Here is a 25,618-nt window from a genome sequence, read left to right as displayed (position 1 = left end):
GTAAAAATGTGATTGGTGTGAACAGCCCCTTAGACTTGTATTTTCTTTACCTTTGCCCTGAAGGATTTGGATCGAGAGGCTCTGTTGAGACAGGAAGTGACTGCAGAGGCCACCTTGTGATTAGCGTCTGTTTGTAGTTTGGCCAACAGATGAAGTGTGTGTCCCGTTGGCTGCAGCTCAGAGATCCGTTTCCCTTTCAGCTTCTTCAGGGCACGTCTCCTCTTGGGACTTTCCAGACAGGCTATCAGATACACTGCAGTAAACCAGTCACAGAAACACAGGGGGAGTCTCTTTACGAGATCTGTTGGGAAGCTTTTCGGATTATTGATTGGTTAAAGCAAACTGGGAGAAACCAGTGAACTCACAACCAAATGGAGGAGAGAAATCTAAAAGTACTGTATGTCAGAGAAAGTTGCTCTGAAGTTTGTATGTGTAATCCTAGGGTGGGTATATTTTGAAAGTGTGTGAGGTTACCTTCTTTAGAGAGGATAGAGATATGCTCTCCAAAGTCAGTTATACTCCATCTGTTGAGGTAGACTAACAGCTGAAACACAGTGACTCTGTCTGTAGTGCACTGAGTCACTGATACCATCATGCAACTGGACTGAACCTGATGCAGCAACTGACCAAACACTACAGGAAAGAACAAAACAGTGGCATCAGTAAGCAACAATAGAATAGAAATATTTATCCTTCAAGAAAGAATAGATTACAAAAGAAATATTCTTAACAAACAGTTATATTGAGTTTCAGTTCACATTCCTATTGAATAATAGAATGGAACAGAATAGACAAATTCCTTAACAAATTGTTAGACTGAGATTCAGCAGTTTGTTTATGACATTCTGAAGGATAAGCAAAGTTGAATTAAATAGAAGATAATATCAGGAATATAATTAAATTGTTACACTGAGTATTAATAGTTTATAAATAAAATGTAGGAACAACAGAATAAACAAAAATAAAATATCCCTTACAAAAAGTGACTTAATTTCAGTTTTCTGTAAATTGACTTCTGAAGGAACAATAGAATATCCTTTACCAATTATTTTAAGGGACGAATAGATTCGAATAGAAATATCCTTAACAAAAAGTTTTATTGAGTTTTAAAAGTACAGTATGTTAATGACATTCTTAAGGACCAATAAAATAGAATAGAAATATATTTAAATTGTTAGACTGAGATTTAGTAAATTTTGTAAATTATTTGAATAGTTTGAGAATAAATTATGGAACAATAGAGTAGAATAGAATAGAGTAAATCCCTTACAAAATGTTACAATATTTCAGTAGTCTGTTAATTGTAAGATTTAGCAGTTTGTAAATTAGGTTGTAAATTATGTTGCCTCCACGTCTGACACCGTCAATCCACGAATCTTATTCACATGGCTTGTTGAGCATGTTACCACGGAGACATAGCGCATGTGGAGGCTTCACGCTATTCTCCGCGGCATCCACACACACAACTCACTACATGCCCCACCGAGAGCAAGAACCACATTATAGTGACCATGAGGAGGTTAACCCATGTGACTCTACCCTCCCTAGCAACCGGGCCAATTTGGTTGCTTAGGAGACCTGGGTGGATTCACTCAGCATGCCCTGGATTTGAACTTGCTCCTCCAGGGGTGGTAGTCAGCATCAATACTCGCTGAGCTACTCAGGCACCCTAAATGAGTTTTAATAATTTGAGAAAATAGATTTCTGGAGCAATGGAATAGATCAGAATAGAATAGAAATATCTCTAACAAAATGTTACATTATTTCAGTAGTTTGTTAATGGAATTCTGAAGGAACAATAAAATAAAACACAATAGAATATAATTATTTATCCTTCACAAGTTGTTATAAAGTAAGAATAAATCACAATTGAAATATCCTTATAATCTATACTGAGTTTTAGTCATTTGAGAATGATTTACTTAAAGACCAATAATATACAATAGAAATATCTTTAACTTTTAAGATTGTGATTAAGCAGTTGTCAAATGAGTTTTAATAGTTTGAGAATAGAATTATTGTATAATATATAATATAATAGGGTAAATCCATTACAAAATGTTATATTATTTCAGAAGTCTGTACTGTATAGAATAGAAATAGGTATCATTCACAAATGGTTTTAAAGGGAAGAATAAATCTGAATAGGATTATCCTTAAGAAAATGTTATACTGAGTTTTAAAGGGGTCATGAAGTGCTTTTTTAAATAATTTTATTATCTCCAAAATTATATATCCAATAATGATGTTATAAAAGTTGTGTTTGCTTTTACTGTCTGTAAACTATCAGTTTCACTTAAGTTTTGAAGCCCAATTAATGATGCTTGAGTTATTGAACTCTGTGCATGAGCAGGATCACATGTTGGATCTGGAATTATCTCAAGGTCTTCAAATTTGTAATGTTGATATTGGTAATTACTGTTTGTCTGATCATATGCCTGTGATTTTAATGTCACTTTGAACTGAGGATCATCTAGCTATCAGCCTTCTGCTTACTGGTCTAGACTGAACACTTCATCTACAGCTTTCACAGATGCTTTTTAGCCTCCTCCTTTATGTCATTTATGGAGTCTCCCTCTTTTAAGGCAGGTCCTGATGAGCTGTTACTGTGTTTAACTCTGTGTGTCCAAATATTTTGGATGCATAAGTTAGAGGTTAGACAATGCTACTCGTGCTGTCAGACTGATCCGGTGATGGTGACTGTTAGTGATGAGAGTTTTGATCAGTTGCACCTTGTGTGTCTCTCGAAGAAGTAAAAAAGTTTATTTCTCATCTGAAGCCTTCTACTTGCCCCTGTGATGTTGTTTCTGTGCACCTTCTCAAGCAGATGGTCGATATCATTAGCCCTAGCATCATGTCTACCATCAATAGTAGCTTTGTTGATGGTGCGGTTCCTCTCTGCTTTAAGTAAGCAATTGTTCAGCCTCTTTTGAAGAAGCCAAGTTTAGATCCTTTGGATCTGAAGAATTATCAGCCGATCTCCAAGCAGCCAAGTCTTTCCAAAGATTTTGGAGAAAGTAGTTTTATCTCAGCTGAAGTGTTTAACTCAGAACAAATATCTTAGACAAGTTCCAATCTGGATTTAGGGCTAGATTGATGTGAAAATAATAATAATTTAAAGCATTTTATCATAAGGCTGCAACATAACAAACTGTGAAAAAATGAAGGTGTCTGAATACGTTCTGAATGAACTTTAATAGAATAGAATAGAAATATCCTTTAATTGCAGTTTATTGATGATATTCTGAAGGAACAATTAAATAAAATAGAATATCATAGAAATATAAAAAATTGTACATTATGATTTAATAGTTTGAGAATAAAATTTTGAAGGAATAATAGAAGAGATGAGAATAGAAATATCCCATACAAATTGTTATATTATTTCAGTAGTCTGTGAAAGAAATTCTGAAAGAACAAAATAAAATAAAAATAATTGACAATTTATTAGACTGAGGCTTATTAGTCCAAGAATAAAATTCTGAAGGAAAAATAAGGCATAATAGACATAGAACATAATACCCTTTAGAAATTCTTTGATTATTTCAGTAATTTCAGAATGAAATCTTGAAGAATAGAACAGAACAGAATAGAATATCCATACCTGCATCTGGCTGTCCAGGCTGTTTGGCTTTGACTTTGTGTATGTAATGTTTGCGCAGTGTCCTGAGAAAGTCATCGGTGGAGCAGCAGAAAAGCGTGTCACTCTCACTGCACTCCTTCCAAAATATTGCAATCCTCTTAGGAGCTCCACACAACACTGAAACACATGCATGCCACATGATTAATAGGTATGCATACGCACTGCTTCATATTACCACAATATACAGTCTGTGACCAGTTACCATTTTTATAAATCTATCATCAAGTTCTCATTTTAAAAGAATAGTAGTTATTAGCAATTCATTCACCTCAATGATTAGAACCAAAGCAGAGATTTCGTAGCACTTAGATCTTACATTTCTTAGGTCTACTTATTCAAGGCTGAGGCTGTTGTGATACTTACACTCGTTCGCTGAAATCTCATCTGTCGTCCTCTGTGACAGAGTACTGATTTTGTCCAGCACATCAACTTGACGTGAAAGCTCCTCCATGATCTCTTTATGCACAAGATCAGAGTCAGAACACTTCAGAGCCTGGGAGGTAAAAAACATGAGCACTGAATGTATTGCATGAATGTCTACTTTCTACAATAAATGTAGTTTGATATTTAATTGTCCAATGAAACGCCATATGGAAAAAGTTTGGGACCACTGTTTGTATTTGTTTCACAGTGATATAGACCAGTAAATTAAAAATAGACATTGAATTTTGTCTGCTTGATTGACACTAATTGAAAGTGACAAATTTCTCACCCTCAACAAAATAGTGCATATACTAAGGTGAGTTTCTAGAGCTTGATCCAGACTGTAGACCCCTGTACTGAGTAATGCCTTCAATGCATTGTCTCCTCTCTGTTGGTTTTGTCCTCTCTCGATGTCTTCTGAGGTGTTCTCATGGAATGAACCAATCCTGAAACAAATGCAAATTGTACTTTTATTTACCTTTACAGCTACAGAATACACACTCAGTTACATTTTCATTATACTACTGGATGCTGTATTTCCATATTTATTATCAACACAACACTGTACCTTGTACAATAATCAAGTATATTTTTAATTTAAGATATATATTATATGTGCAATACCATGATATCTTTGTTAAGAACAATTATACAATGTGATATTTCAATATTTTAGAACGTTAATTACATTTAATATTTGCATGTGGATAGACATGGCATGAGCTCTTTGTCTGCAAGTTTACAAATAAATGTGAGCATGAACATTTCATGATAACGTACCTAATTCCGTCCACAAGGGGGCAAAATGAGCCTTCATCTATGATGCAATGCAGCAACTAGTGTTTCCATACATGCAGCTATTTTGCATTTATTGATTTATATGGTCAGATCACAGCTAATGGTCAATATCTATTTATTTGACTAATGCATTTGCCATTTTGTAAGCAAGTTTATGTTATAGTGAGAATAACTGTCTAGTCAAAGTTTTGCTGGCTTACCTATTGTTCCTTTGTCGGACGCTACCCATGCATGAGGTTTGATCCTCATTAAAATCAGTAGAGAGGAAATCGAAACTGCCCAGCACTTCCTCTTCCTCTACTGCTAGTGTTTCACATGAAGGCATCTGAGGAGGCTCAAGGTCCTTCTAACATGAGCAAAGATACAAAATGAGAAGGAAGAAGAAGCCCTGTTAAAAACCTAGTGAGCTGCACTGCAGTACTGACCACATCTATCTATGTCTGCCTGTCTGTCTACAGTAGCTCTCTATCTATACATCTGTCTGTCTGTCTGTCCGACCGTCCGTCCATCAATCCATCTATCTTACCTTCAAGACCTCATGTAGTTGCCGTATCTGCAGATCTAGTTTCTTTAACTCAGTCTCTGCATTGCTCATCTCCTGCAGTGCTGCATGCATATCCTCTAGCAGTGAAGTAACTCTCTTCATCACAGCTCTCCTCTGGGCTCTGTTCAATCCTCTGTCTTTCACTGGGAATCTCCCTTCAAGTCCCTGATTGAATGAGGTATCCTCTTCAGTTGTTCTCACTACCTCTCCCTCACCTGTGCTTGTGGTCACCTCTCCATTCTGCCGCAAGATGTCAGGTGTGCTGTAACGGTGAAAAAGGAATATGGAGTCTCTCTTGCTTCCTGCAGAACTGGGGGAAGGTGTCTCTGTCTCTGAAGGCCATTCCACGCTCTCTTCTGCCTAGGGTTATGATGGGAAAGAATATGAATTACTCCTGGATTTCTACATGGGTATACAGGCTTACAGATTACTCGAACTGTGGTTTTATGGTGCTTTTTAGTACTTTTTGGTGCTCGACAAAAACAAGTCACTATTCAATTCAAAAAGTCATTATATGGCAAATAAACACTGTGAAGACTTTTGAAAAAGTCACCTTTTGTATTTCATGGAAGAGAGAAGGTCTAACAGGTTTGGTGCAAAGTGAAGGTGAGTAAATAATGCCAGAATTTTTACCTTTGCTATCTTTCTCCATTGACCACTAAATGTAAAGGCTTTAAAAAACTAGTTAAAAAAAAGAAAAATCACACAATTTCATACATCTCCTGGAGGCGTCTTCAGTACATCATCGTCCTGTAATTTGGTGTCTGGAGCTAAGTGGGGCGTGGGCGGTTGAATGCCTGTCCTCTCATAGGCTGGAGGACTGAGGGCCTGGGTGGAGTCAGCCAGGTAGCTAATTAAAGACACACCCCTGGATTCACGAGAGCCAATGGAGAAAGAACCATCTGCATCCTGTAGCTGACGCATCATAGACTATAGCACAAGGAGATGGATCGAATCATGTGATGTTTTTTTTAAACTCTTCAGTAGAAAGACAAGAAAAGAATATATCATCTTAGAAATATTTACAGAACTTATAGCAATTTATAGGTATTTAAATGTGAAGTGTATAATTTTTGTGCTACAAGTAGCACTTGTGTTTACTTTAGGAGGTCAGCCTAAAATGGCTTACTTATACATTTTCTGCATATTTAACTAGGATAGGAGAGAGTATTTTAACGTTAGGGAAATTACACATTTCACCTTTAAAGCTTCTTGTGTGTGGATAAAGTACTTTAACTCACTAAAAAGTATTTCTCTGTGAAACTGGGTGAGTTAGGAGGTGTCCAGCTATATACAGATCCTTTCCTACTGTGGATCGACTGGCGGCTGACAGATGCTGTGATGGGCCGCACCTCACTGCTATCAAATGGACTGCAAGGAGAAAAAGACAAAAAGAGAGAGAAAGAGGGGCTATCATCAAAAGGCTGTCTCTACTCAGTGTTAATATTGTTAACGATAACTAAAATGTAAACTAAATGAAAACATATTCGTTAACAGTGATAAAAATAAAATCGTAATATAATCGAAAAACTGAAACTAACTCAAATACATTTTCACAACTCCAAAACGAACTAAAATGAAATAAAACTGACCACTTCTGAATTTGTTTTTGATACAAAGTATATTATACAATTTTAAACGTTGACAACATGACTTATTGAGCTATCAATAACATTAAAAGGCCATCAGAAATGTAATGCAGTTAAACATATTTAATTAAAGGGATAGTTTACCCAAATATGAAAATCTCTCATCATTTACTCACCCTCATGCCATCCCAGATGTGCCCTCTCCCTTTCTTCTGCAGAACTCAAGCAAAGAGTTTTAGAAGAATATTTCAGCTCTGCTGCGCCTTTCAATACAAGTGAATGGTGGGCAGAAATCTAAAGGTCCAAAAAGCACATGAATGCAGCATAAAAGTAATCTATACGACTCCAGTGGTTAAATCCATGTCTTCAGGAGAGATGTGATAGGTGTAGGTGAAAAGAAGATCAATATTTAAGTCCTGTTTTTCAATAAATCTCCACTTTCACTTTCAGATTTATAGTAAAAAAGGACTTTAATATTGATCTTTTCAGTCATATGGATTACTTTGAAGCTCCAAAAAGCATATAAAGGCAGCATAAACGTTCTGGCCACCATTCACTTGAATTGTTTGAACCTACAGAGCTGAAAAATTCTTCTAAAAATCTTCACTTGTGTTCAGCAAAAGAAAGACATTCATACACATCTGGGATGGGATGAGGATGAGTAATTTTTGGGTGAACTATTCCTTAACACATTATCTTACAGAAAAAAATACGAATAAATAAATATACAGAAAATGTAAAACTAAATAAACTAAACATTTCTGAAAAAACGAAAACTTAAAAACAGTCAGAGTGAAAACTAACAAACACTAAACTTAATTTAAAAGGACAAAACTGAAAATAGAAAAAGAAATACAATTTAAATTCAAAATGTAAAACTATAACAACTCTGACTCTACTGATTAGGACACGCTCCTAGATATACAAAACAATAAATGAATTAATGAAAAGATCAGCTCAAAAGGAAGTGGCTGAATATATTGGATTGCTGGATATATGGGTGTTTGGATTTAACCAGGAATTTCAATTGTGTTTGGAGCTAACTACAGCTCAAGCTAGCTCCTATTCTTATCCTCACGCCAAACCTAGGTGTAACCCCACCTCCAACATTAACCACAATCCTAAACATAACACCACTCCAACCCTAGAAATAAGCTTAAACTATACAATAAACTACCACCTTATGCTCAAAATGTGCACTCAAGTGAAGTAACTCATTATAAAAAGCTTCAGGTTCAATATAAGTTAAGCTAAATGAACATCATTTGTTGCATAGCTTTGACTTCCACAAAATTTATTTTTTTTTTAAACAAAATCCCGGTTACAGTACTGCACTTACAATGGAAGTGAATGGGGGTCAATCCATAAACATCGAATACACACAGTTTCAAAAGTATAGCCACAAGACACAAACAATATACATGTTAACAACATGATTCTAGCGTGAAAAAAGCGTACTAATCTTATTTGTGCACAGTTATATCCAATATTCCAATTTGACGACAACGCCGCTAAACCATGTATTCTGCAAACGCTTTAACACCAGTATTCCCTGATTTTATCACACTAAAATCATGTAAAATGTTTAATGTCTAGTGGCTTTACTTTAAAACAGTGAGATTTTTACGTTTACAGAATGACCCCATTCACTTCCATTGAAAATGCATCAACACTTTTTTTTATTTTTTTGGAGTAATCAACATTATGCCAAAAATACTGTTAAATGTAACCTGAGCAACATTTAGAAAGGCAAAGACATGGGTTTTCTTGTAAGTGTGTGCTATTTGAGAAAATCTGATTTATTTATTTATTTGTTTTGGTATTATTAACCATGTACTTTTAAAAAAACGCTTGTTGACATGGCCACTTTTGTTATATTTAATAATCATTACCCAACAACTATATAAATGGCAATAAAAACTTTCAGGTTTTGATTAGACATGTGTTGAGTGGCAGTTCGTGTTTAACATCACTGGTTGATGAAGAGTGACACTGTTGACAGAGACTAACCAGAACCACAGGAAATGAGGTCACACACAACAGCAAAAAGAGACGATGAACAGGCTGTGAGATGTTTAATTAACAATGCTGTTAAAAAGAGGCTGTGAAAAATCTTTTCCACCTGGACTGTGTAAAGACCAATTAAATTTGATCTGTCTGTGTGCAAGAGAGAGAGAGATGGAGTATAGTGATGGACTCTCTCTCTCTGCAGTCAGCTGTTCTTCCACAGCTGGTGTGTGTTAGCTGATAGCAGAGCCTTACTTACAGGGGGGGTGTTTATGTGTGTATAAGAGATGGAGAGAATTATCTACAATATGCTGGGAGTAGCACTCTTAAAGTAAGTTTTCAACAGCTTTAAAGCTATGTGCTTGCAAAGCCAAACCGTTAGAAAATTAAACTAACCTCAAACATGCTCTTAAAGGAATATTCCAGGCTTCATTCAAGTTGAGCTCAATCAACAGCATTTGTGGCATAATATTGATCACCACAAAAATACTTTTTCTTTAAAAAAAAAAAAGGCAAAAGTTGAAGTTACAGAGAGGTACTTACAATGGAAGTGAATGTGGCGAATCTTGGAGGGTTTAAAGACAGTTATTTGAAGCGTTTCATTTTATAAAAGTACTCACATAAATTCTTCTGTTAAAACTTGTCTATTATTTGAGCTGTAAGTTGTTGTGATCATTTTTGTGGTCACATCACCATGGCAACAAAGCTGTACAATTATATATAACTATTAAATATACACAGAAAAGGCTGTTAAGTGATTTTATCACATTAAAATCATGTTAACACATGTTGTTTACGTCTTGTCGCTAAACTTTAAAATACTCCTTGTTTCAAATGTTTAAGAATTGGCCCCTTTCACTTCCATTGCAAGTGCCTCAAAGAAACCCAGATTTTTGCTCTTTTTTTTTTTTTTTTTTTTTAAGGAGGGATGACATTATTTATTTATTTATTATATAACTTTTTTTTGGTGGTAATCAACATTGTCACAAATGCTGTCGATTGAGCTTAACTTGCATTGAATCCGGAACATTCACTAAAGCCTTTTCAGTGACACCGTGGCTAGTTTTTTATTTTCATTTTACCGCAGTGATTTCTTAAGTCAGTTTTTGTATAGACATTCCTTGACAAAGTCTTTCCTAAAAAAAAGCTCTTGAACATGACTAAACGCCACACATGTGCACTTACTTCCAAACCACCTCCAGCTGTAGCTTGATGGTTCCCAGTTCTGTAATGTCAACAACCATCATCTGCGGTCGTGCTGTGAAAAAATCTGCACTTCTACACGTCACCATGCCAACCAGGATGGAGCTCAACCCCTTGAACTCTGTTACCTACAGGATAAGAGACAGCATGGTGTAACATGACTGCATTGAAGGTATTATATAAAACTCTTATTATTTAATAAAATATTACTTTGATCACACAGGAGAATCATAATTGTGAGCTCTCAGCAGACAGGGATTCTGCAAATGCTGTGAACTTCCGAAAAGTTTAGGAATGAAAGAAATGTCTTTAAAAGTGCACTTAGAGATTTTGTTGTTGTTTATGTTTTTCTGTCAGATATGACAGTAGTCTTGCATTTTATATTGTATATGTGTGTGTTTCTTCAACTTCAGGCACTTTTATGCCTCAGGGGTTGATTTTAATTAAAACAATCAGATTTCATTTTTTTCTCTTTTTGTTTTTATGAAAGTCTCATTAATAATGAGTTGGTAAAAAAAAATATTTTGGTATGGATTTTACCATTTGAGCCTTTTCCCAGACATTCAATATTAACTTATGAAAATTAGAGCTGTCAAAGTGAATGTGTAAACGGCATGCAATTAATTACATTTCTTATATGAGATTAATGCATTTACTGTTAATAAAGCCCAAACCAGCTAATACACTGGTCTAAAAAAGACAGAGGCTTTGCGATGTGTCATTACACTGACGCACACACCACAAAACACATGCAACAGCCGTACCAGTGATCAAATGATGGGCAATGGACCTCTTAACAATATTTGTTGTAGAAAACAAGCCCAGATGGGACTCGTCACAGAAATTAAGTGCATTGTAGCCTGTGTAAGGTGCAATTTAATTACCACAGAAGCACGTCAATTCTTAACTATCACCAAAAGGCAGAACGAGACGTTTTTTTGCAAGCGCTTTTCATGTGGAGTTAAAAGCGTCGCTTGATGCTGGTGTTCATGCGCTGACACGGATCATTAATACGGCTTCATGATTGCTGTAGGATGACAGTTTAAGAGATTAAATGCGCATTACAATGAATATGCAACCTATGGTTGCATAGTTCTTTCAATTAGTCATCCTCCCACTTAGACTTTGCGAAACATTTAATGTTACTCAAATTGGTGCAATTTTAGTGCATTTTTAACTTTATACTTTGAAAGGCTCTGTTTGGAAAATGTTAATAAAACATTATTGTTACATGTTTTTTTTTTTAAACAAGTGCATTTTGGCAGGAGAATAAATATAAATAGAGCAAAATTTTAGCACATTCAAAATCTGCGATTTAATCACATTTAAATCTGAAAATGTATGAGATTAATCGTGCTAAAAAAAAATTATCGACCGACAGTACTAATGAAAATTCATAACAAAAAAATACAAATTATTACAGTTTAAAACTATGATAATCTGAACAAAGAGTCAAATAAACAATCTATTTCAATATTTACTGCGTGAAAATGATTTCCATAATTATGACTGTCCCACAGGTGTAGCATCATTTACACCACACCAAAACATCTAAAAAATAACTTTTGTATTAAACTTACATAAACGTTAGTGTTCTTGTTTACCAAGTGTCTGTTAAAAGTCTCAGGAAATAACATGCTTAAGATGAAATATGAGACAAGTGATATTTGAAGAAAATCAAGGTAAATATAACTTGAGCAGAATATTTATATTGGCCGTCATTTCCAACAAAGCAGTAATTTTGCCAAATTATGCAAAACGTGTTAAAATGATTTAACTGTTTGTATTTAGGATACATAAAAAGTTATGCAAGTAGCCTTAGCACAACATAGCAATTGGCTGTTTTTTTTGTTTCTTTGTTTTATGTTAAAAATATCATTTCAATCACTGTTATTTCCACCACAGAATTCTATTAAACACAATACAGAATTTGAGATGTACAAGAAATGACACAGTGTTAATAGACATGGTTAGTGGAGAAATTAAGTTACTCAGTGTGAGAAAAATGACTTTATATTCTAGAAATACACTAAAAGTACCTTAAGTTGAAGAAACATCCTATTATAGTATATTATTTGTAATCTTATTCTGAATAAAAGAGACTAGATAATAGGTAGATAAAAAGTAATATATCATTTTCATTTTATCCAAATCAATTTTAGACAGAGAGACCTTTCATAAGCATCATGCCTTTTGCCAAAAACCTTCAGAGAATCTGTTAAACATCTCCATCGTTCTCTCTCTCTCTGGGGTCTGTGGGAGGTCTCTGGTATCATATTAAACTCTATCTAGATCTAAAAAACAATAAATGGACAAAAGGCCTGGAAGCATCTGTCATCTCCACCCCCACAGTTGGCCTTGACAGGAAGTTGTGTTTGCACAGGTGTATGTGTGTGTGAATATATGTGAACAAGCTCACCTTGATCTCAAAGTTCCCATGGATGTGAGGGAGGAAAACCATCTCCTCTTCATCCCACAGCTGTCTGTCATCCGTCTGGATCCGCCCTCTGATTCTCCATCGCTGTCGGCCAAGTCGGATCAACACCTACACAGAATGAGCTGTTCAATGTGTGTGTGTAAAATGTTTATAATGGCCCCTAAATGTATTTTTGGACACTTAAAGTCACACCTAAAGAGATAGTTCACCCAAAAAAATCTGTCATTATTTACTCACCCTCATGTCATTTCAAACCTTAATTTCTTCCATGCAACACAAAGGGAAATGTTAGCCTCAGTCAACATTCACTTTCATTGTATCTTTTTTTTCTCCATACAATGACGGTGAATGGTGACTGAAGCGGTCAGTCTTTAACATTCTGCATAGTATCTCTTTTTGTGTTCTACAGAACAAAGAAAGTCAGACAGGTTTGGAAAAGGGAGGGTGACTAAATGACTATTCCTTTAATAAAAAAAACAATGCATGAATGTCATTGCATTAGGCAACAAAATATCAAACCAATTCGCATCAAGCAGTCTAATTTAGTTGGTTTAGTTGTGTCTAAAGTGTTCAAATACATGTTCTACTATATGTGGATGTGTGCTATTGTGAGTTACCACATTCCATTGTGTATGAAGTCACTGGAAACTGGCCTTATTTACAGAAATGTAAGTTCAGCCTAATATTTTAACAAAGGCACCATCGTGCATTACAGTTTCTTGGTTAATAGGAAAAATATTGTTTGAACAGTTAAAGGAATAGTTTACCCAAAATTGAAAATTCTCTGATCAGTTACTCATTTTCATGCAATCCCTGATGTGTGTGACTTTGTTTCTTCCACTGAAGATTTCCTTCTTCACCAGATTTGCCAGCTCTTGATGTGAGATTTTACCCCACTCTTCCACCAAGCCACTTGCACGTTCCCGGACATTTCTTGGGGGAATGGCCCTAGCCCTCACCCTCCGATCCAACAGGTCCCAGACGTGCTCAATGGGATTGAGAGCCGGACTCTTCGTTGGCCATGGCAGAACACTGACATTCCTGTCTTGCAGGAAATCATGCACAGAATGAACAGTATAGCTGGTGGCATTGTCATGCTGGAGGGTCATGTCAGGATGAGCCTGCAGGAAGGGCACCACATGAGGGAAGAGGATGTCTTCCCTGTAACGCACAGCGTTGGGATTGCCTGCAATGACAACAAGCTCAGTCCGATGATACTGTGACATACCTCCCCAGACCATGGTGGACCCTCCACCTCCAAATCGATCCCACTCCAGAGTACAGGCCTCAGCATAACGCTCATTCCTTTGATGATAAACGAGAGTCCGACCATCACCCCTGGTGAGACAAAACTGCGACTCGTCAGTGAAGAGCACTTTTTGCCAGTCCTGTCTGGTCCAGCAAATGTGGGTTTGTGCCCATTGGCGACATTGTTGCCGGTGATGTCTGGTAAGGACCTGCATTACAACAGGCCTATAAGCCCTCAGTCCTCTCTCAGCCTATGGCAGACAGTCTGAGCACTGATGGAGGGATTGTGCATACCTGGTGTATCTAGGGCAGTTGTTGCCATGCTGTACCTGTCCTACAGGTGTGATTTTCAGATGTACCGATCCTGTGCAGGTGTTGTTACATGTGGTCTGCCACTGCAAGGATGATCAGCTGTCCTTCCTGTCTCCCTGTAGCGCTGTCTTAGTGTCTCACAGTACGGACATTGTAATCTATTGCCCTTGCCACATCTACAGTCCTCATGCCTCCATGCAGCATGCCTAAGGCACGTTCACGTAGATGAGCAGGGACCCTGGGCAGCTTTCTTTTGGTGTTTTTCAGAGTCAGTAGAAAGGTCTCTTTAGTGTCCTATGTTTTTATAACTGTGACCTTAATTGCCTACTGTCTGTAAAATGTTCATTAATTGTTTATGGTTCATTGAACAAGCATGTAAAACATTGTTCAAACCCTTTACAATAAAGATCTGTAATGTTATTTGGATTTGTACTAAATTATCTTTAATTACAGTGTCCTGAATAAGGGACATTTCTTTTTTTGCTGAGTTTATATCTTCTGAAGCGATGCAATCACTTTGGATGAGAAATAAAGCAATATTTCAATAGTTTTCTACAATAAATCTCCACTTTCACTTTTTTATTTTTTTATGCATTTGGCAGACGCTTTTATCCAAAGCGACTTACAGTGCAATTATTACAGGGACAATCCCCCTGGAACAACCTGGAGTTAAGTGCCTTGCTCAAGGACACAATGGTGGTGGACATGGGGTTTGAACCTGTGACCTTCTGATTAACAGGCCTGTGCTTTAGCCACTACGCCACCACCACTTTCAGAATGTAAAAGTGAAACCGCTTCTTACCATTCCTATCTTATAGCTTCTAAAAGACATGAATTTAACCAGCGGAGTCGTAAGGATTATTTTTATGCTGCCTTTATGTGATTTTTGGAGCTTGAAAGGTCTTGTCACTATTCACGTGCATTGTATGAGATATTCTTCTAAAAATCTTTGTTTGTATTTTGCAGAAGAAACAAAGTCATACACATCTAAGATGGTGAGTAAATGATCTTGAGAAAAATAATTTTTGTTTTTGGGTGAACTATCCCTTTAAATCTTGGATTAAGGGTGCTGGTTTGGAGTCCAATGCTTTCACGTCTTTATGTATTAATGGAAATGTTAACACAAAACTGAAAATTCTGTCATCATTTAATCACTATATTCCTCACGACATTCCAAATCCATGACTTTCTTTGTTCCATGGAACACAAAAATATCACACAAAACTATCATATGGCTTCAGAAAACTTGGAGTAAGTCATATTATGGACTTTTTTCATGGTACTTTTTGTCATTTTTGGAGCTTGTAAACATCCATTTCTCATTCACTCAGAAAAGAACATTCTGCTAAACTTCTGTTGTTCTAAACTTCTGTTGAACTTCAAGTTCCAGAGAGTCATATGAGTTAAGATTGACATGAGGGTGAGTAAAAGACTACAGAACGTCCATTTTTGGGTGAACAGTCCCTTAAAGTGTTTAACAACAGTAACTGGTTGATTTGGATTAAAGCTCTTCACCTCATACTGATCTCCTGGGCAAAGCCGAGCGAAGCCTATCAACCCTGCCTCAGAAAAAGAAATTGAGATGGAGGGGAATGATTAAGAGCCAAATATTCCTCTGAAACTCAAATGACTGCGTATGTGAGGTGCTTTGTACCTTTCATTTTGATTTGTAGTCCTCCCAAAAGGATTTCCAGTTCTCCTTCCATTGTACACATGTCCTGCAGGTACAGATGAGTGTTAACTGAAGACATTTCTGAACTGAATGTCTCTTTTTCATGTCTCTTTTCTGCTGATTAAGCTTAGCTGTTGCAAGTTCGAGGGGGACTATTTAAAAAAAAAACATTTAAAATGCTCTTAATAAATAGAAATCGAAATAGCTCCTTAAAGGTGGGTGGGGGTGTGTGTGTGTGTGTGTGTGTGTGTGTGTGTGTGTGTGCGCGCATTGTATCCAAGAGAGGCTTTACCTCCAGACTGTGCCTGTGGTTACGATTCAGCTCCAGTAAACTCTCTCTAGACTGTCGTGAAGAAGGAGAAAGGGAGAACGCTCTCTTCATGTTCAAAGCCCCCTGGCGCAGTCGCCATTGGATACAATAGGACTCATACAGTTCCTCTACCTGATTATAACACACAACCACATCAAGTAAAGTCAGATATATTGTTCCTATGCAATTTGAAAAGACCAAATTAAACAAATATTTTCAGGTGTTACCTTACTAATCTGAAACTCTAGACGTCGTATGTATCTCTCTAAGGCTCGTATCTCCTGTTGTTGGTATGGAGAAAATAAAACATAATTAAATGATTGACAAATAAGGTTTTCCAAGGTGATACAAATGAGAAACCCTAGTTTAAAGCATGTATGTCAAGTTCCAAGGAATGTAAACTTTGTGTCCATGTTGGTTTCATAAAGAATATATTTATAGAATTCACTACAAAACATTTTTAAATAAATTAACGTCTCAAAAAATATAATTTTTACAAATATCATGCATTTTTGAGTCACTAATTACAAGATGTTTTCTTTTGTGCTGAACAAAATGTGAATTTTCATAAATTTCAAAATATCCAAATATATTTTTACATTTCACACGCAGTCATGATAAATGGTTTTGGATAAATGCTTTTTTTTATGCTTTATTTTTAATGGCTCTCTGCATGTTAGTTACAAACACCTGACTTTGATTTGGTGGACAAAAGTTTTTCAAATATGAATTATAATGTAAAATAAAATTGATCCACTGCTTCTTTGTTTTATGAAATATTAATAAACAATTATTCCAAACTACCAATTCCAACATTTTATTTTAAAGAATTTCAGCTTTTAATCAGACTTTTGTTTATTTATTTACATATTACTGTATTGATTTAAAGTCACAGAAAGAAAAAAAATATTTTGATCTCAAAAATTGAAAACACGTTCATCACAGTAGAAGTGTATTGAAGTAATTGTTTTGTGTGAATTGCATATTTAATGTGTTTTTGAATAACTTGAACAAAACAATATGTTTCACATCATTGACCGAATTAAATTGTTAAACATTTGGCTTTAATACCATGTTTAATTAACTATCGTTTATAAAGGTTTATATAGTTTGTAAACTGTTGTACCATACAAATATATTACCATGGTTTTACAGTACCAGGGTAGTACCATCTGATACTATTGTCCCATGGTACCACCACAGTACGTTTTAAAGTAAACAACACTAAAACTATCAAACTATATGCATAAAAGTATTGTTAATGAAAACTTACCTTTTCCAAGTCATAGAAAAATGCCTGAGGAATGAATTATAGATCATATTTTATATACTTTAAATAGACAAATCATATAATTTTTTTAATATGTTAAACAAAAAATTTATTAATTCCTGAGATATTAGACATTGTTAATCGTCAGTTAAATCAATGCAGTGGATTAAGACTAAAGTAGCTTAAGTTGGTCCAGGATCAAAGGAGAAAACATCTCACCAGTCTAGAGTTCCTCTTTGTGTCTCTCTGCTGGGATGACAGGAAGTCCAGCTCTGTTTGATGGTTTTCCAAGTAGTCCCTATATAATTATATATATATATATATATATATATAATCAGGCATGAAGATGTTATTATCATTCAAAACACTTGTGTTTGCTTTCCAAATAGCTTCACTACTACTACTAAAGATATTCAAAACAAAATCCCCAAAACTGTGAAAAATATCAATGATAACTTGTTATATATATATATATATATATATATATATATATATATATATATATATATATATATATATATAAACATGCAAAGTGCTCCTATTCTAACAAATAGTACACATACTTGAGTCCTTTTCTCAAGGCCTGGAAGATTCTGTCCACCTGCTCAGGCTGTTGACCCCAGACACTACTGCCCATCCGGCTAGAAGAGGAAATTCTGGGAGATTTCCCTGCCATGACTTTTGTGCGGAGAGAACAACGAGCCGAGGAAAGTCTTCAGAGTGAAAGAATATAGACAGATGAAGAATGAAGAGAAATGCTTGAATTACTACATAAAAGGGGGGCCAATTACAGAAATAATTATAATTATGTAAAATCTGATTATAGATGTTTCTTAAAATTCAGGCAATTTTAATGTCCAAGGGGTTGATTTTCATTAAAACTATCAGAAATTAAGTTTATATTTAGTTATATTAAGGTCACATTAATGAGACTTTTTACCGGGACGTTTGGTTCCTTTAAATGCATTTTATGTATATACACCGATCAGCCACTAATTTAAAACCACCAGCCTAATATAATGTAGGTTCCCCTCGTGCTGCCAAAACAGCTCTGACCCGTCGAGGCATGGACTCCACAAGACCTCTGAAGGTGTCCTGTGGTATCTGGCACAAGACGTTAGCAACAGATCCTCTAAGTCTTGTAAGTTGCGATGTGGGGCCTCTATGGATCGGACTTGTTGGTCCAGCACATCCCATAGATGCTCAATTGGATTAAGATCTGGGGAATTTGGAGGCCAAGTCAACACCTCGAACTCTTTGTATGTTCCTCAAACCATTCCTGAATGATTTTTGTAGTGTGGCAGGGCACATTATCCTGCTGAAAGAGGCCACTGCCATGAGGGAATACTGTTGCCATGAAGGGGTTTATGTGGTCAGCAACAATCTTAAGGTAGGTAGTACATGTCAAAGTATGATCCACATGAATGCCAGGACCCAAGGTTTCCCAGCAAAACATTGTCCAGAGCATCACACTGCCTCTGCCGGCCTGCCTTCTTCCCATAGTGCATAATTCTGCCATCTCTTCCCCAGGTAAATGTGGCACACGCACCCGGCCGTCCACATGAAACGTGACTAAAAGAAAACGTGATTCATCAGACCAGGTCACCTTCTTCAATTGCTCCATGGTCCAGTTCTGACGCTCACGTGCCTATTTGTAGGTGCTTTCGGTGATGGACAGGGGTCAGCATGGGCACTCTGACCGGTCTGCGGCTACGCAGCTCCATACGCAGCAAGCTGCGATGAACTGTGTGTTCTGACATTTTCTATCATGGCCAACATTCAGTTTTTCAGCAATTTGTGCTACAGTAGCTCTACTATGGGATCGGACCAGACGGGCTAGCCTTCGCTCCCCATGTGCATCAATGAGCCTTGGGCGCCCATGACCCTGTCGCCGGTTCACAGGTTGTCATTCCTTAGACCACTTTTGGTAGGTACTAACCACTGCATACCGGGAACACCCCACAAGACCTGCTGTTTTGGAGATGCTCTGATACAGTCGTCTAACCATCACAATTTGGCCCTTGCCAAAGACAAAATTTTCTGTACATCCAAGAATTTTCTACTTTGTGAAATTTCATCAAATGCTTTCTGCAGCACTTGCCATAAATGTAATAATATTGCAGGTGGAGGTGGTATACCATCCCAAATAAAAGCACCCACAATAAAATGTACATAATCTTCTATATTTCCGTCTAAACAACCATGTTCTAACAGTGAATGCTTAGCCAGCATAATAAACCCAATGACTCTGCAATGTAAATAAACAGTTCTCTTTGCACCAGGGAATGCATTCCTCAGTGCTGCTCTGGGGGTCAACACACAACACAAGCCCTGGCTCTCACATCAGCATATGCATTCCTGCCTTCATCACTAACATCTCTGCTGTAACTCGAGAAGCCTCAGTGGACAGTGACAGATATGTCGCCCTTTTAAAGATAAAGAGCTACACTGTCTTTACTCAAGACTTCCTCTGTTGATGTACAAAGTGTATAATTTGTGTTTTGAATAAGACTGTCAATTGAATAATTTAAATGACATGCTGATTAATTAATCACAATTTGTTGAGAAAGGCCCCCAAATGAAGATAATTCAATATAAATAATACATAATTTAAATAATTATTCATTTAATATACAGGTGAAACTCGAAAAATTTGAATATTGTGCAAAAGTTCATTAATTTCAGTAATTCAACTTAAAAGGTGAAACTAATATATTATATAGACTCATTACAAGCAAAGTAAGATATGTCAAGCCTTTATTTGATATAATTTTGATGATTATGGCTTACAGCTTATGAAAACCCCAAATTCAGAATCTCAGAAAATTTGAATATTGTGAAAAGGTTCAGTATTGTAGGCTCAAAGTGTCACACTCTAATCAGCTAAACACCTGCAAAGGGTTCCTGAGCCTTTAAATGGTCTCTCAGTCTGGTTCAGTTGAATTCACAATCATGGGGAAGACTGTTGACCTGACAGTTGTGCAGAAAACCATCATTGACACCCTCCACAAGGAGGGAAAGCCTCAAAAGGTAATTGCAAAAGAAGTTGGATGTTCTCAAAGTGCTGTATCAAAGCACATTAATAGAAAGTTAAGTGGAAGGGAAAAGTGTGGAAGAAAAAGGTGCACAAGCAGCAGGGATGACCGTAGCCTGGAGAGGATTGTCAGGAAAAGGCCATTCAAATGTGTGGGGGAACTTCACAAGGAGTGGACTGAGGCTGGAGTTACTGCATCAAGAGCCACCACACACAGACGGGTCCTGGACATGGGCTTCAAATGTCAAACGTCTTACCTGGGCTAAAGAAAAAAAGAACTGGTCTGTTGCTCAGTGGTCCAAAGTCCTCTTTTCTGATGAGAGCAAATTTTGCATCTCATTTGGAAACCAAGGTCCCAGAGTCTGGAGGAAGAATGGAGAGGCACACAATCCAAGATGCTTGAAGTCCAGTGTGAAGTTTCCACAGTCTGTGTTGGTTTGGGGAGCCATGTCATCGGCTGGTGTTGGTCCACTGTGCTTTATTAAGTCCAGAGTCAACGCAGCCATCTACCGGGACATTTTAGAGCACTTCATGCTTCCTTCAGCAGACAAGCTTTATGGAGATGCTGACTTCATTTTCCAGCAGGACTTGGCACCTGCCCACACTGCCAAAAGTACCAAAACCTGGTTCAATGACCATGGTATTACTGTGCTTGATTGGCCAGCAAACTCGCCTGACCTGAACCCCATAGAGAATCTATGGGGCATTGCCAAGAGAAAGATGAGAGACATGAGCCCAAACAATGCAGAAGAGCTGAAGGCCGCTATTGAAGCATCTTGGTCTTCCATAACACCTCAGCAGTGCCACAGGCTGATAGCATCCATGCCACGCCGCATTGAGGCAGTAATTAATGCAAAAGGGGCCCAAACCAAGTACTGAGTATATATGCATGATTATACTTTTCAGAGGGCCGACATTTCTGTATTTAAAATCCTTTTTTTTTTTATTGATTTCATGTAATATTCTAATTTTCTGAGATTCTGAATTTGGGGTTTTCATAAGTTGTAAGCCATAATCATCAAAATTATATCAAATAAAGGCTTGAAATATCTTACTTTGCTTGTAATGATGTCTATATAATATATTAGTTTCACCTTTTAAGTTGAATTACTGAAATTAATGAACTTTTGCACGATATTCTAATTTTTCGAGTTTCACCTATATATATATATATATATAAATATATATATTCAGATTAAAAATTATTTATTATTATGGAATTTACATAGGGATCAGGGAGCAAAATTAATTGCATACATTTTTATGTAATTAATCGCACTAAATTTAAGTTTTAAATGAAAAAAACAACAACAACAGCTTTAACCAGAATATGATGAAAGGCATGTATCTCCAACAAATTATTTTTTCAAGGGCATGTAAAAACTCTCATAAACAATCTTACAAAATTAACTGAAAATAGCAGTCACCTTTAGCATCATAAATAGAATTCTATCATTACACAACTCTTAGTGAACTGTTCAATATTTTACCATAATTGGATATGGATTTTTGCTAGCAAACGTAGACATACATGGTTCCATTTCGATTCAGTTCAATCGACATTGCAGTAGCACTATGGGGGAGTGTTCTTCTTCACGACCTTGCTGAAACCCTTATACAATCACGCCAATCCTCTAATTGGCAATGGTGTCTGAGCCCTGCCCCTTTGGGTGCTCACTTGGCCTGAGTGGGTGCTCATCACCATTTCTTCCGAATTTTCTTCCTTCAAGACCGCAAACTTTGTCTTCGTCTTGGAACCCTCTCTGCTTCGCCGTCGAGATACACTTATAGTGGACGGAACTTCTCTGGAAGATGCAAACAGGATGCATTAATGGAGACTTCGTCCTCAGACAGTGATGAGGATTTGGGAAATATTCGACAAAGTGGAAGTCAACCTATTCGCCTCTGAGGAGAACGCTCACTGTCCCCTTTGGTACTCCATGTCCCAAGCCCCACTGGGGGTGGATGTGCTGGCTCACAAATGGCCGGCAAAACGCAAGTATGCGTTTCCCCTGGTGCGCCGCCTCCATTATCAGCAAAGTCCGAGTGAACATGGAAACGGTTCTGTTAATTGCGCCAAAATGGTCCGATCAGTCCTGGTTTCCAGAGATTATATAAATACTAGATGGATCTTCATGGGAAATACCGCTGAGGAGAGACCTTCTCTCTGAAGCACAAGGCAAGATTTGGCATCCCCAGCCAGAGCTGTGGGACCTATATGTGTGGCCCCTGAACATAGCACATCGGATCATAGGCGGAAATCACGGGGGTCAGGACCCCCCCATCTGAGGGTTGTCCCCCCTAAAATATAATTAAAATATGTGTATTGTAAATAATATAATGATATATTTTTAAAATAATTGTTTAAGAAATAAAATAATACAAATGCAAACGGGGCAACAACAAAAAACCCCTTGGTGTCCCCTTCAAAAATTGCTCTTGAGAATTGTTATGTTTATTGTCCCCCCCCCAACATTTTGATGACATTTTCGCCCCTGCATCGGATGAGCCAGAATTGGGTCAGTCGGTGATAAAAAAGTTTTTACAGGATAGAGCACATCCACAAGATGCCACAATGAACTTAAATTACACGTTTTTACAAATTGGTGCTCTTTACATGATAAAGACCCGGTGAATTGCCCCATAGCTGAGATTTTGACATTCCTTCAGGTTTATGTAGCAACTCTCTAAGCATACATGCCCTGGAGGCTGGCTCTTCGATAGGCACATTATAATCTAGTCATAAAGTTCCTTGGAGGAGCCAGGCATTTGAACCCCCTTGCCCTGCTATGGTGCTGACTTGGGACTTAAATTTGTTGCTGAAAGCACTCAAAAACTCCCCGTTTGAGCTATTGTAATCTGTTGAGCTGTGGATGCTTTCCTTAAAAACCGCACTCCTATTGGCTTTGGCCTCATTTAAACGGGTGGGTGCTGTCGACTGACAGCTTATGCCTGAAGTTTGGTACAGATCTGTCAAAAACCACCATTAAACATAGAAAAGGCTACCTGCCTAAGGCTTTATCAATGCCCTTCAGGGCTCAGGTGGTTCACTTGCGAGCCTTTTTCACACAACCTTTTAATTCGGCTGAGGAGCAATATATGCATATGTTATGCCTGGTGAGGGCATTGCATTCATATGTCGAGCACACCCATCAGTTTAGGCTGTTGGCTCAGCTCTTTATTTGTTATGGAGGACGCACAAAAGTCTGTCTCCAAACAAAGGCTTTCTCACTGGATCGTTGATGAACCTCGCCTATGAATCACAGGGCACTAATTGCCCTATTGGTGTCAAAACGCATTCAACCAGTGGCATGGCCTCGCCATGGGCGTGGACAAACATGTCCTTACAGGACATATGTTTGGCAGCAGGAGGGTCCTCAAAAAACACATTCATGAGATTTTATAACCAGGGTGTGGCATCCATCTCCTCACAGTTCCTTTCTGTATAGAGTGCTTCTTACATTCAAGCAGGTGAGTCAAAGCTCTTATTACGGGTGGGCTACCAACTATAATGAACACATTCAGGCACCTAATTATATGCTGTTGAACTGCACTTTAAAAGTCATAAGCACTTCCATAAGACATAAAACCATGTTGTGAGGGGGTTAATAAACCATACTGTGTATATCTATATGGTTCATATAAATCTCAGATTACATAAATTTTCATCTGACATCTAACACGTGTGACTAGTCATATACACTTAAATATTACTTATTAGTCATCGGCCTGTGGCTCCTTATGAATATTTCTAGCAATGTCAAGTGAACTTAATGGAAAGGGAACATCTCCAGTTACACGTGTATCCTTGGTCTGAGATATTGTGATAGCTGACCACACTACTAGTTTCTGACTCACTCTTGTCCCTCAGTCAGAAATGGTGACTGAGTCAAAAAATCTAAATTGCCATAAAGTGGATAAGCGTTTTTCATTGGACAGTGACAATATGGTGGTTTGGTGGTCTTAGCTGGTTTAAGATGGTCTAGCTGGTATCACAGCCTGGTAAAGCTATTGTTTAGCTGGTATAGCTGGTCAGCTAATTGGCCTCCCAGCCTGTCCAACTTAAGAGTGCACAAAACCAGCAACAGCTCACCAACATAGGAATGTTTTAGTTGCTTTGTTTAGCAGTGTAAAAGAAAAATAATTTTTATTACAAGCAGCAGAAAAAATAGCAAAGCCATGTTCGCATGAGATTTTTACTTCCATGAATTAGTCACCCCCAACAAATTTGTGTACACAGTGTCAAGATAAGTAAACTATGTGACTAAGAAATATTTGAGCTGAGGATTTTGAAAAGTTCAGTGAAGATGCACATAAGATCATTGGTATGTACTGCTCATTTGACTACACCCCAAATCTCAGTTTGAACAAAAGCAGGATCAAGTATAACAAAATGAAGTGCTTTTAAAGAGGTATTTTGAAAATCCTACAAAGAGAATGAAAATCCTATAACAATTTACTCAACCAACAAAAGTCAAAAGAGCACATCTAATCGGTTTCGTTATAAATATAAAATCCACGATCTTATGCGGATTATTGCTTATGGAGATGATTAAAGAGTAGTTCACCAAGCGATTTAATGCTTAAAATGCATTTTCTCACAATACAGATTTGAACAGCTTTTGCCATGGAAATAAAGAGTTTACAAATTGGAAGCAGAAAGATACATCTCTGAAGTTGTTTTAGCCTTTGTCTGCAAATCATTTAGTTTTAATCTTTTTCTTGGATGGAAATGCAGGAATGTAGTGTTATTGTGACACATACAACAAAACCCTGAACAAACGCATAAATGCGTGCGCGCCGCGCACACACACACACACACACATAGAAGTAGCTGTGTTTAATTATATAAGCTGTCACACTGCTCACAAAGGATGCTTGAACCAGAGTCCAAACTGAACATCCTTTCAGGACCTTTGGTCCTTGAAATAACTACTGCCATTACATAATAACGCTTGCTTGCTTACATTTAGGACTGTGTGGAATGGTGAATTAAAACCATAGGCAATCAAAGAAAATATTTAAACCACACCAGATTATAAACTTTTCAAAAACTAGTGAGAGTGCCTACATAGGTTCAAATGAAGTCAGAAGTTTACATACACCTTAGCCAAACACATTTAAACTC

The 25,618-nt window shown here is 37.1% G+C and overlaps 1 protein-coding gene across 1 annotated transcript in view; it reads right to left on the bottom strand.

Moving 5' to 3' along the window:
- Nucleotides 1–25,618, bottom strand: part of LOC127646537 (RIPOR family member 3-like) — a 63,794-nt gene that overhangs the window by 2,916 nt on the left and 35,260 nt on the right. The window contains exons 3-20 of the mRNA XM_052130290.1: nt 18,020–18,169; nt 17,676–17,754; nt 17,460–17,483; nt 16,414–16,467; nt 16,169–16,318; nt 15,859–15,922; nt 15,720–15,763; nt 12,627–12,752; nt 10,190–10,335; nt 6,650–6,779; nt 6,126–6,338; nt 5,391–5,768; nt 5,065–5,210; nt 4,356–4,512; nt 4,007–4,136; nt 3,605–3,760; nt 475–633; nt 51–253 (exon numbers count right to left, since the gene is read on the bottom strand). Coding sequence (XP_051986250.1) covers nt 51–253; nt 475–633; nt 3,605–3,760; nt 4,007–4,136; nt 4,356–4,512; nt 5,065–5,210; nt 5,391–5,768; nt 6,126–6,338; nt 6,650–6,779; nt 10,190–10,335; nt 12,627–12,752; nt 15,720–15,763; nt 15,859–15,922; nt 16,169–16,318; nt 16,414–16,467; nt 17,460–17,483; nt 17,676–17,754; nt 18,020–18,169 — 2,509 coding nt within the window. The remainder of the gene's footprint in view (nt 1–50; nt 254–474; nt 634–3,604; nt 3,761–4,006; nt 4,137–4,355; nt 4,513–5,064; nt 5,211–5,390; nt 5,769–6,125; nt 6,339–6,649; nt 6,780–10,189; nt 10,336–12,626; nt 12,753–15,719; nt 15,764–15,858; nt 15,923–16,168; nt 16,319–16,413; nt 16,468–17,459; nt 17,484–17,675; nt 17,755–18,019; nt 18,170–25,618) is intronic.

Source organism: Xyrauchen texanus, chromosome 7 (assembly GCF_025860055.1).
Source record: "Xyrauchen texanus isolate HMW12.3.18 chromosome 7, RBS_HiC_50CHRs, whole genome shotgun sequence".
NCBI classification, from domain to species: domain Eukaryota; kingdom Metazoa; phylum Chordata; class Actinopteri; order Cypriniformes; family Catostomidae; genus Xyrauchen; species Xyrauchen texanus.
Note: the sequence above shows the minus strand (reverse complement) of the source record. Positions and strands in the feature narration are given on the sequence as shown.